The sequence below is a fragment of the Orycteropus afer genome, unplaced genomic scaffold, assembly GCF_000298275.1.
Source record: "Orycteropus afer afer isolate SDZICR_OR568_19922 unplaced genomic scaffold, OryAfe1.0 scaffold00132, whole genome shotgun sequence".
Lineage (NCBI taxonomy): Eukaryota > Metazoa > Chordata > Mammalia > Tubulidentata > Orycteropodidae > Orycteropus > Orycteropus afer.
The window spans coordinates 402,382-413,857 of NW_006921719.1; the positions used below are offsets into that span (position 1 = coordinate 402,382).

At 42.1% G+C, this 11,476-nt stretch overlaps 1 protein-coding gene across 1 annotated transcript in view; it reads left to right on the top strand.

The window, feature by feature from the left end:
* Positions 1-11,476, top strand: part of ARNT2 (aryl hydrocarbon receptor nuclear translocator 2) — a 179,223-nt gene that overhangs the window by 114,065 nt on the left and 53,682 nt on the right. Inside the window, exons 8-9 of the mRNA XM_007945085.2 lie at positions 6,650-6,726; positions 8,447-8,581. Of these exons, the coding sequence (XP_007943276.1) occupies positions 6,650-6,726; positions 8,447-8,581 (212 nt within the window). The remainder of the gene's footprint in view (positions 1-6,649; positions 6,727-8,446; positions 8,582-11,476) is intronic.

Genomic DNA, 11,476 nt, shown 5'->3' on the forward strand with positions numbered 1-11,476 from the left:
AGCAGCATCACAATAAATGGAGAAAAGATTGAGGTTGTCAAAGAATTCACGTTGCTTGGTTCTACAATTAAGGCCAATGGAAGCAGCAGTCAGGACATTAGACAATGTAGCACTGGGCAGGTCGGCTGCGAAGGAACTGTTTCAGTGCTGAGGAGCAAGGATGTCTCCTTGAGGACTAAGGTGTGCCTGACACAGGCCATGATATTTCCAATTGCCTTGTATGCATGTGAGAGCTGGACAATGAATAAGGAAGACCGAAGAAGAGTTGATGCTTTTGAGTTGTGGTGCTGGTGAAGAATGCTGAAGGTACCATGGACTGCCAAAAGAGCTAACAGATCTGCCCTGGAGGAAGTGCAGCCAAGACGCTCCTTGGAAGCGAGGATGGCCAGACTTCATCTTACCTACTTTGGTCATTTTGTCAGAGGGGACCATTCCCTGGAAAAGGATGTCATGCTTGGTAAGGTTGAGGGTCGACGAAAGAGGGGAAGGCCTTCGACAAGATGGATTGACACGGTGGCTGTGACAAGGGGCTCAAGTATAGCAAGGATCGTGGAGCTGGCGCAGGATCGGACGGTGTTTTGTTCTGCTGTGCATGGGGTCACTATGAGTTGGAAATGACTCGACGGCACCTAACAACAACAACAACCACAGCACTAGGGGTTGGGGTCTATGACCAAGAGCCTTAGGAGAAGGAGCAGCCTCTGTTGAGGATGGTGGCCACAATCAGGGAGGAGCCATGGAAGCAAGCTAGATCATAGAGCTTGCAAGAGGTAGACAGCCAGGATGTGGGGCTTTGGTTGCAAAGGATACAATTTCTAAGGGAAGGGCTGAGTAGAAAGAGCTTGTTTGGGAACTACTTAGTTTGGGCAAGGTGGATAAGGGCATGTAGAGGCTGATCTTCAGAGAGCGAAGAGAATGGAACAGATACTGATGGTGGTGATGGGTGCTAGCAGCAGAGGGAGGCAGGGGCTATTGGAAGGCATGCTATGGTGAGTGCTGAGTGGGCAGGATTTAAGTCATGGAGGAACTATTGGTTCCAGCCAGCCCTCCAAGTTCCCTAAAACCAAAAAACCAACCTCATCACCACTGAGTCGATTTCATCTGACTCATAGTTGACCCCCTTTTGGGTTTCCAAGGCAGTAAATATTTACAGAAGTAGATTGTCTGGTCTTCCTTCTGCAGAGTGGCTAGTGGGTTTGAACCGCCAACTTTCTGGTTAGCAGTCAAATGCCTTAGGCACTATGCCACCAGAGCTCCTTTAGTTCCCCAAGGCAGAATTATTATTATTGAAAGTTGGAGTCACAGTGTAGCCCCACAAGGTTGAGTGACTGCTGGACTGGTAACACAGCCCTCCATTCAAGTACCCATCCTGCACTGGAGGGGATGGGGATTTTTAGCTTCTAGAAGTGTGTAATAGGGGAGAAGCCAGCCAATGAAGCATTTCATTGTATCTATGAGCTTTTCACTACTACACTGTTGAAAATGATCCATGAAGTACCACAACTGAGCCATGGGGACAATTAAAGGTTTAGCATTCTTTCACTTCTCTTGGGAAAGAGCCCACTGCCTTCCCATTGAAAGCTTACTTGGCCTTTTTTGGTGATGATTCATAGTAGGCTGAGCCCAGGAGACCTCAGGGCCCCCACCTCTCTCTACCAATGATGTCCTTGCCTCCTCATTCCTTTCTCCTGATGACACCACTACACCTCAGCATGTCTTCATTGTTATAGCCTTTTAGCTTTTAGCTAACACTTGGTTTACAGATTCCAATTTACTGGGAAGAAGCTCTAAGTCCCAGTTAATACAGAAAACAATCATTTGTTATTTTCCTTTCAGGCAAAGGAAGATGCATGTTAATTCTCATGATTTAGGGACAGTAAATTTGCAAAGAAATGTCGCAGCCTTACCAAATGATTCAGAATGAAACGTCTACCATCACCAAGCACACTTGCCCTCAGTTTGGTAATGGTCACCCTAAAGCAGAATCCTAAAGGCTGAAGTTAAGTCCATGTTGTTGACACTGTTCGAGAATGAGGTGCAACATGAGAAAATTTCCCAGGTGTGTAAGCACAACAACATCATGTTTCAGCCTTCTTTTTGTTTTTGTTTTTCAACTTTTTTTTCCCTTCCTGATTATAAAAGCAGCCCGTGTTCATTAAAGGGAATTGGAAGATAAAAGAAAACCTTTAAAATGAAGTTAAAATTCACCCATAAACACACTTTTTCTGTTCTACAAATGCTATCCATGTCTCTTCCTACCCCAGTGCTAGGTCCTAAGAACTGATTGACCACACTCTAATAAAAACCAGAAACCCCAAACTCACTGCCATCAAGCTGATTCCAACTCATAGCAACCCCCATTGGGTTTCTAAGGCTGTGAATCTTGACAGAAGTACATTGCTCCGTCTTCCTTCTGCAGAGTAGCTGCTGGATTTGAACTACCAGTATTCTGGCTAGCAGTCAAATGCCTTAGGCACTGCACCTCCAGAGCTCCTTGGCCACACTCCAGTGCCTTTTGTTTTTCACTTGTCATGGATATCATAGATGCACTTGTATATTAGTCCATATAGATTTACTTCATTTTTTCCAATAACTTCCAATATTTAATCAGTCATTCCCCAGATGGGTAGACCTTAATGTTATTTTCAGTTTGGGCTCTTGCAAAGGATACTGCACCGGGCAACCTTGCACATGAATCTTTGTCTACTGGTGCTGGTATTTATGAAGGATAGAGTTCCAGAAGTGGTATAGGGATGATACATTTACCTTTTTATGAGTTGCCATTAAGTTGACTCCAACTCATGCTGATTCTAGTGTATCAGAGTAGAACTGTGCTCCATAGGGTTTTCAATGGCTGATTTTTCTAAAGTAGATCATCAAACTTTTCTTCCAAGGCACCTTTGGGTAGATTCTGTCCTGGAGAAAAGACTCTCCAACTCTGTTAAAATAAAGCAAAAGGATTTATTGGAAGCACAGAAACATTCAAATAGGGAAACATAGACTTCCAACATAAGTGGACACTATGAATCCAAAGAGTGGCTGTTTCATGAAGACTAATAGAAGCTAGACTTGGGAGTTAATAGTAAAGTATATTCTGATTGGCTATCTGATGTAAGTTCTTCTCATTGGTTATTGTTATGTGCTGTCAAGTCAGTCCAACTCATAGCAACCCCGTGTACAAAAGAACAAAACACTGCCCAATCCTTTGCTTTTCTCCCAGTAGTTGCATTTGAACCTGTTGTTGCAACCACTGTGTCAATCCATCTCATTAAGGGTCTTCTCCTTTTTTGCTGCCCCTCTACTTTACATAGGAGCTCTGGTGGTGTAGTACCTAGGCACTTGACTGCTAACCAGAAGGCTGGCAGTTCAAACCCACCAGCCACTCCTCAGAAGGAAGATTGGGCAGTCTACTTCCATAGAGATACCACCTCGGAAACCCAAGGAGGGGTCGCTATGAGTCAGATGCAACTCAGTGGCAGTGAGTTTGGTTTTTTGGGGTGCTACTTTACCAAGCATGATATCTTTCTCCAGAGACTGGTCCCTCCTAGTAGCATGAGCAAAGTATGTGAGGTGAAGTCTCACCATCCTCACTTCTAAGCAGCATGTTGGCTATGCTTCTTCCAGGACAGATTTGTTCCTTCTTCTGGCAGTCCATGGTATAGTCAGTATTCTTCACCAATACCATAATTCAAATGTCTCATCGTTTTCATAGACATTACCAAATCACTCTGCAAAACAGGATAGGAGCAGGCCCATTTTCCTACAGTTCTACCAACTCATGTTTTCATTCTTTTGTAAGTTTTGCCATCTTGATAGTTTGGGGAAAAAAAAAAAAAGTTATATTTTAAATTGGATTTTCTTCATTAGTGAAGTTGAACATCTTTCCTGGGTAGTTGACTATTTGTATTTGTCCTGTGAATTGCTTGTTCATGGTGTGTGCTCAATTTCCTACTGAGAGATTTGTGCGTTTCTTATTTACTTAAAGGACATCTCTATAACATTATGAAAGGAACTCTGATGGCATGGTGGTTAAACACTCAGCTGCTAACAAAAAGGTCAGTGGTTCTAACCCACCAGCAGCTCCAGGAGGAAAAGACCTAAGGATCTGCTCTATAAAGATTACAGCCTAGGAAACCCTATGAAGTAGTTTTATTAACCCCTTGAGTGGGGATCGACTCCTCGGCTGTGAGTTTGGGTTTTTTTGTTTTGTTTTGGTGTTTATTATTTCTGTTGCAAATAATTCCTTTTAGCCTACCTATAGGAGCTCTGGTAGCATAGTGGCTAAGGCACTTGACTGCTAACCAGAAGGCTGGCGGTTCAAACCCACCAGCCACTCCTCGGAAGGAAGGTTGGGCATTCCTACTTCCGTAGTGATACTGCCTCGGAAACCCAAGGAGGGGTCGCTATGAGTTGGGGCTGACTCGATGGCAAATAACAACAACAACAACAACATAGTTTGTTTTTTAGTTTTGTTGATTTTGTCTGTTTAAATAAAGAATGCGAAACATGATTTAATCTTTCCCTATGGACTCAATATTCTCAAGACAAAGTCCAGGGCTGGGCATATACCAATTCAAAGGTGCCTTCAGGGCTTCTGGATGTCTGTGGAGCTTCTCAGCCTTGCTGAAAGGCTGGTATTGTTATGTTTGTTGTTTCTTTTTCAATTCCTTTCATGTTGTATAGGAGCTCTGGTGACGTACTACCTAAGGCATTTGACTGCTAATCAGAAAGCTGGTGCTTTAAACCCACCAGCCTTTCCTCAGAAGGAAGGTTGGGCAATCAATGTACTTCCATAGTAATACCACCTTGGAAACCCAAGGAGGGGTCACTATGAGACGGATCTGACTCTACGGCAGTGAGTTTGGTTTGTTTTTTTTCATGCTGTATAGGAATTCTCTCTCCTCTCCTCTGCTGGTGTCCAGATCTTCTTGTTCTATGTGCCTAGCTTTTATATTGTCCTTATCCAGTCATAAATTGCTCTTTCTTGTCCTTCATGGTCTAGAAAACCAAGCAACACAATTTGTTGGTTAACATGGATGAAAACAAATAAACTAGCCTGTGAGTTGGGAACCAGTAGCTTTTTCTGAGATTAAGGTGCCTGGGCTTTAGTGAATGGCCTTTGGATATCTCTTTGGGCTGCAGAGAAACTGAGTTCTGGATATCTGAGATTGATAAGCAGATAATTTCCAGATGAAGGAAGTGCTTTTGAAGGCCTTTTATCTTACAGGCAATCCCTTAGAGCCTCCAGGCTGCCCAGAGGGTGATGTTATATGTATCTGGGACAGACCTGTCATTCCACCACACTGTACTACCTCCCCCCCCCCCCCCCCGTGTCATTCCTTAGCCAGGAACTCTCTTTCTTCAGTCTCTACTGCTCCCACCCAACATACAAAACTCAATTTGGTGAATCTTTCTCCATAAAGTCTTCCCCAGTATTCTGCCCGCAGTTTCCCCAGCCACTTTACTTGTGTGGACTTTGTCACTTTGTAAAAGTGGGTGGGCAGACAGTATGGTCTTGTCTACTAACCTCAAGGTTGGCATTTTGAACCTACCAAGCAGTGCTGTGGAAGAAAGGCCTGGCAGTCTGCTTCCATAAAGATTACATCCAAGAAAGGAGCCCTAGTGGCACAAATAGCTAAATTCAAGGCTGCTAACTGAAAGGTTGGTGGTTTGAACCCACCCAGTGGCTTGGTGGGAGAAAGACCTGGCAGTGAACTTTCATAGAGATTGTTGTTGTTATTTGCCATTGAGTCGGACCCGACTCATGTCGGACCCAACTCATAGCGACCCCTCCTTGGGTTTCCGAGGCAGTATCACTACGGAAGTAGATTGCCCCATCTTCCTTCTGAGGAGTGGCTCGTGGGTTTGAACCACCAGCCTTCTGGTTAGCAGTCAAATGCCTTAGACACTACGCTACCAGAGCTCCCTTCATAGAGAGATTACAGCCAAGGAAAAAAACACCCTATAGAGCAGTTCTGGTAGCATAGTGCTACACAGGGAGAAACATTGCTTGTGTTCCCTCACCTGACAAATTAATAACTGCAAGTCTAGTGGTTTTGTTTGGTTTTGGTTTTTATTTTTTTTTTTTCTTTATCCTCTGATGGTCTTTGTCTTATTAGTTGACAACATGTACTTGAAATGTGTAAACCGAAAAACCAAACCCAGTGCCATCAAGTCACTAATGACTCATAGCAACCCTATAGGACAGAGTAGAACTGCCCCCATAGGGTTACCAAGGCTGTAAATTTTTATGGAAGCAGACTGCCTCATCTTTCTCCTGCAGAGTGCTGGTGGGTTCAAACTGCTAACCTTTTGGTTAGAAGCCAAATGCTTTAATCACTATGCTATGACCTCAAATGCCCATATAGTCTTCTTGCCAAAATTTCCTTCATAACTAAATGTTTGGCCCAAATTGTGTAATGTAAAGATGAGTAATTTGCATTTCATTTTTCTTAATTTTCTCTTCATCATCCATTGATGCAGATGATAATGTACTGTGAAATTATCAAATGACTACATGCAGAAGAGGAGCAGGAAATTGGCTAGCTTTCTAACTAATTTCAATCACATGAACAAAGTTATAGGCACTTTTACCTCCTTTCCATCACGTTGGGCATGTTGGTGATGACAGTGGCATTCTTCATTTTAGGAATGACTATACCTGAGGAAGATGCTGATGTGGGACAAGGCAGTAAATATTGCCTTGTGGCCATTGGGAGACTCCAGGTAAGAACAAACTCATGACCTTTTTAATTTCAAGGAAGGGCTTATGAATTGTATATTTGAATCCCCGTTCTGATCTCTGTGTGCTCAGTATTTGTTGGGCTTCATTCATGTCTCATGTGTTGGGACAAGGAGGAGGATGAATCTGGAAAAGAAGAAGACCATGAATTATAAGCATCAGGGTTCCTGCTCTATTGAAGGGTGTATCAGTCTGTCCTCCACACTTGTTCTATTTATTGCAAAGTTGAGTTCTGTTTTCATCATGCCTCTATTTAGTCCTTTCGAATACTTCTGCATTGTATATAGGATAAAGTCCAAACTTATCATGAGGTCATCTAACCTTATCTCTTTCCTTTCTCCCTCCCTCCCCACACCTTATTCCCAAATCACTAAACCAAAAAACAAACACTGCGGAGTCTATTCCGACTCATAGGGACCTGTCCTTGGCTTTCCAAGGCAGTATCTCCACGGAAGTAGATTGCCCAGTCTTCCTTCTGAGGAGTGGCTGGTGGGTTTGAACCGCCACCTTTTTCCATAAACCTGCCATGAACTTCTCCACCTCTGTGGATGTCCACAGGCTATTTTATCTGCCTGACATTTCTTTTTTCTCCTTTGAAAATTTCTTTTTATCCTCTTAACTTCCTGTCTACACATCCTTCAAGACCCAGCTAAAATGACTCCCCTATTCCCTTAGTCACAATTAATCACTCTCTTGTCCCTATACTTTAGCACTGAGTTCACACTTCAGTTACCATATTTTCACTGTCTATCTTGTTATGAATAGTTGAGTGCATGACCAGCCCCCTATAAACTGCAAGCTTCTTGAGAATAGGGAATATATCTTGTTAAAATTGAATATGTTGAGGAGCAGTAATGTAAAGTAAGTTCATGGCACAGTGAATGCCACACATAGTAGTCACTCAGTCAACTGTCCTGTTCATTTTCCTTTTGGCATTGAGAGCCTTGTCCATATTAATGAGTGGAAACATTGTAGACATAATTCTGAGGACACTAATCTCTCATGCCTCTGGTTTCTGGGTTTTGTCATTTTCAGACAAATGAATAAACAGTTTTATTCATGCATAACAAACATTGGATATTCCTCTCTGATGGGAACTTGAATAAATTTGGTCTACCAATGTATACTTTCTAAATATTTTGAACAGTTCCTTAGACTTACTTGCTATCCTTACTAAAGAGAAGACAAGGGAAGGGGAGGATATTACTATTTATTGAGCATCAGCTATATGCCAGATATTGTACCAGGGTTTAACCAGCACTGTCTCTTTTGAACCTTACAACCACCATATGAGATTAAACCAAAAAAAACCAAATTCACTACCATCGAGTTGGATCCAACTCATAGCGACCCCTCCTTGGGTTTCCAAGAAGGTATCACTATGGAAGTAGATCACCCAATCTTCTTTCCGAGGAGAGGATGGTGGGTTTGAACCACCAGCCCTCTGGTTAGCAGTCAAATGCCTTAGGCACTAAGCCACCATGTTTCATTATTCTCGTTGACTAATTAGGAAACTGAATCTCAGAAATGTAAAGGAAGAGGCACACTATGATCAGAGCTATTTGAACCCTAGACTCATCGTACTAATGACATGAAAGGATTTCCACTAAATCCATACAGATTATTCCCATTCTCTGCCTCTGCTACCAGCTCCTTCTCTGTCTCTGTCAACACCACTCAAGCTGTGAATTTTCTCCATTCCAGGTGACCAGCTCTCCTGTGTGCATGGACATGAATGGGATGTCAGTGCCCACAGAGTTCTTATCCCGACATAATTCTGATGGGATCATCACATTTGTGGATCCAAGATGCATCAGTGTGATTGGCTACCAACCTCAGGTGGGTAGAGAGTCTTAAGCTCATGACAGTTGCCTAGAGATTAACTTTGCTTTATCCTTATGCCATTTGTTCCACATATGAAACAATGACAATAGAGCATAAAGCCCATGTACGCTGCCTGGAGAGAATGATGTCCTTCCAAATCAAGAAAGGATATTGTAGACCACTGCACTGCTTAAAATTAGATCTTCATTCTTTGTCCTAACCCCTTTGATTCTCCAGCTGATTTTTCACTAAAAAGGAGCTCTCTAATCAATTTTGATAAATACTGTGTATGTGGACTTTGAATCTTAAAACTGAGGTAGTAGCATAACTGAGGTAGGGTGATTTCAGGCCTAAATTAAAACTCCATCCTGATTTAAATTGAAATCTTTATTTCCACTAATCTGAAGAAACAATTCAGCCTTTTCATCAGTTTGACTGCTGTGACACAGGGAACAAGAGTCAGAATTCTGGCTTAGATGAAGAATTATTTGTGCAGGTTCTCTCTTAAAAATATTTATTCAGCTTAGTCTGAAAAGACTACCTTACTCAAGCATGTCCCCAGAGATTAAGAATAGAATTAAAATTGATAGTATTAAGAGGAAGGTTATAAGCCTCTCATAACTCCCTAACCAAATAAAAACTCACTGCCATTGAGTTGATTCTGACTCATAGTGACCCCCATAGGGTTTTGAAGGCTGTAAATCTTTATGGAAGCAGACTGTGTCATCTTTCTCCCATGGAATAGCTGGTAGGTTCGACCCAATGACCTTTTGGTTGGCAGCCAGATGCTGTAACCACTGTACCACCAGAATAACCCAAAGGGGGTTGCTATGAGTCAGAATCGACTCGACGGCAGTGAGTTTGGTTTTTGTTTTGTTTTTAGCTTTTTATTGTGATTTGGATGAATGTTTACAGAGCAAATTCATTTTCCATACAGTAGGTCATGCATATTTTATTTCATGACATTGACTGCAATCTGCACAATGTACAAGCTCTCTTCCCACTTCTCCCTGTAATTACCCCTTCCCTGTGTCCTTATTTCCTATGCATTTCTGCCCCCTGAGCTATCTCCCTGTGCAAATACTGCTATTCTATTTTCCCATGATGGATCTAAAGAGAGTGTATCTACCTGATGTAAATATTCACCCGATATGCCTGTCTATTGTTTGGCTGAAAGCCATAAGAGTAAGTTCAATTCCAGGCCTGAAGTGTAACTGCTGCTGTTGTTAGGTGCCATAGAGTTGGCTCCAACTCATAGGGACCCTATGTACAAAAGAAAGAAACACTGCCTCGTCCTATGCCAGCTTCACAATCCTTGCTATACCTGAGCCCATCGTTGCAGCCACTGTGTCAATCCATCTCTCGTTGAAGGCCTTCTCCTTCTTCATTGACCCTCCACTTTACCAAGTATGATAGCCTTCTCCAGGAAATGGTCTCTTTTGGCAACATGACCAAAGTAGGTCAAAGTCTGGCCATTCTCACATCCAAGGAGCATTCGGGCTGCACTTCTCCCAGGACAGATTTGTTCGTTCTTTTGGCAGTCCATAGTACTTTCAGTATTCTTCACCCGCACCACAACTCAAAAACATTCAACTCTTCTTTGGTCTTCCTTGTTCATTGTCGAGCTTCCACATGCATATGAGGCAATTGAAAATATTGTGGCTTGGGTTAGGCACACCTTAGTCTTCAAGGAGACATCTTTGCTCTCCAGCACTTTAAAGAGGTCTTTTGCAGCAGATTTGCCCAGTGCAATATGTTGTCTTATGTCTTGACTGCTGCATCCATTGGTGTTGATTGTGGAACCACGTAATTGGAAATCTTTAACAACTACAGTCTTTTCTCCATTCATTGTAATGCTGCTTATTGGTTCAGTTATGAGGATTTTCATTTTCTTTATGTTGAGATATAATCCATACTGCAGACTGAAGTCTTTAATCTTTATCAGTAAGTGCTTCAAGTCATCCTCACTTTCAGCAAGCAAAGTTGTATCATCTGCATATTGCAGGTTGTTAATGAATCTTCCTTCAATCCTGATGCCATGGTCTTCTTCATGTAGTCTGGGTTCTCAGATTATTTGTTTAGCATACAGATTGTATAAGTATGGTAAAAGAATATAACTGTGATGCACCCCCTTCCTGATTTTAAACCAAGCACTATCCCCTTATTCTGTTTGAATGACAGCCTCCTGGTCTATGTACAGGTTCCTGATGAGCACAATCAAGTCTTCTGGCATTCCCATTCTTCTCAATGTTATCCATAATTTGTTATGATCCACACAATTGAATGCTTCTATATAGTCAATAAAACACAAGTAAACAGCTTTCTCGTATTCTTTGCTTTCACCTAAGATCCATCTGACATCAGCAATGATATCCCTCATTCCATATCCCCTTCTGAATCCAGCTTGCATTTCTGGAAGTTCTCTGTCAATATATTGCTGCAACCATTTTTGAGTTATCTTCAGCAATATTTTACTTGAGTGTGATATTAATGATATTGTTCAATAACTTCAACATTTTGTGGGATCACCTTTCTTTGGAATGGATACAGATATGGATTTTTTTTCCAGTCAATTGTCCAGGTAGCTGCCTTCCAAATTTCTTGGCAGAGACAAGTGAGTGCCTCCAGCGTGTCATCCTTTTGTTGAAAGATCTCAGTGGACATTCCATCAATTCCTGGAGCCTTGCTCTTTGCCACTTCCTTCAGCGCAGCTTCAACTTCTTCCTTCAGTACCATTGGTTCTTGATCATATTCCACCTCCTGAAATGGCTGAACATTGGCCAATTCTTTTTGGTACAGTGACTTTGTATTCCTTCTATCTTCTTTTGATGTTTCCTGCATCATTCAATATTTTGCCCATAGAATCTTCAATATTGCAACTTGGAGCTTGAATTTTTTCTTCAGTTCTTT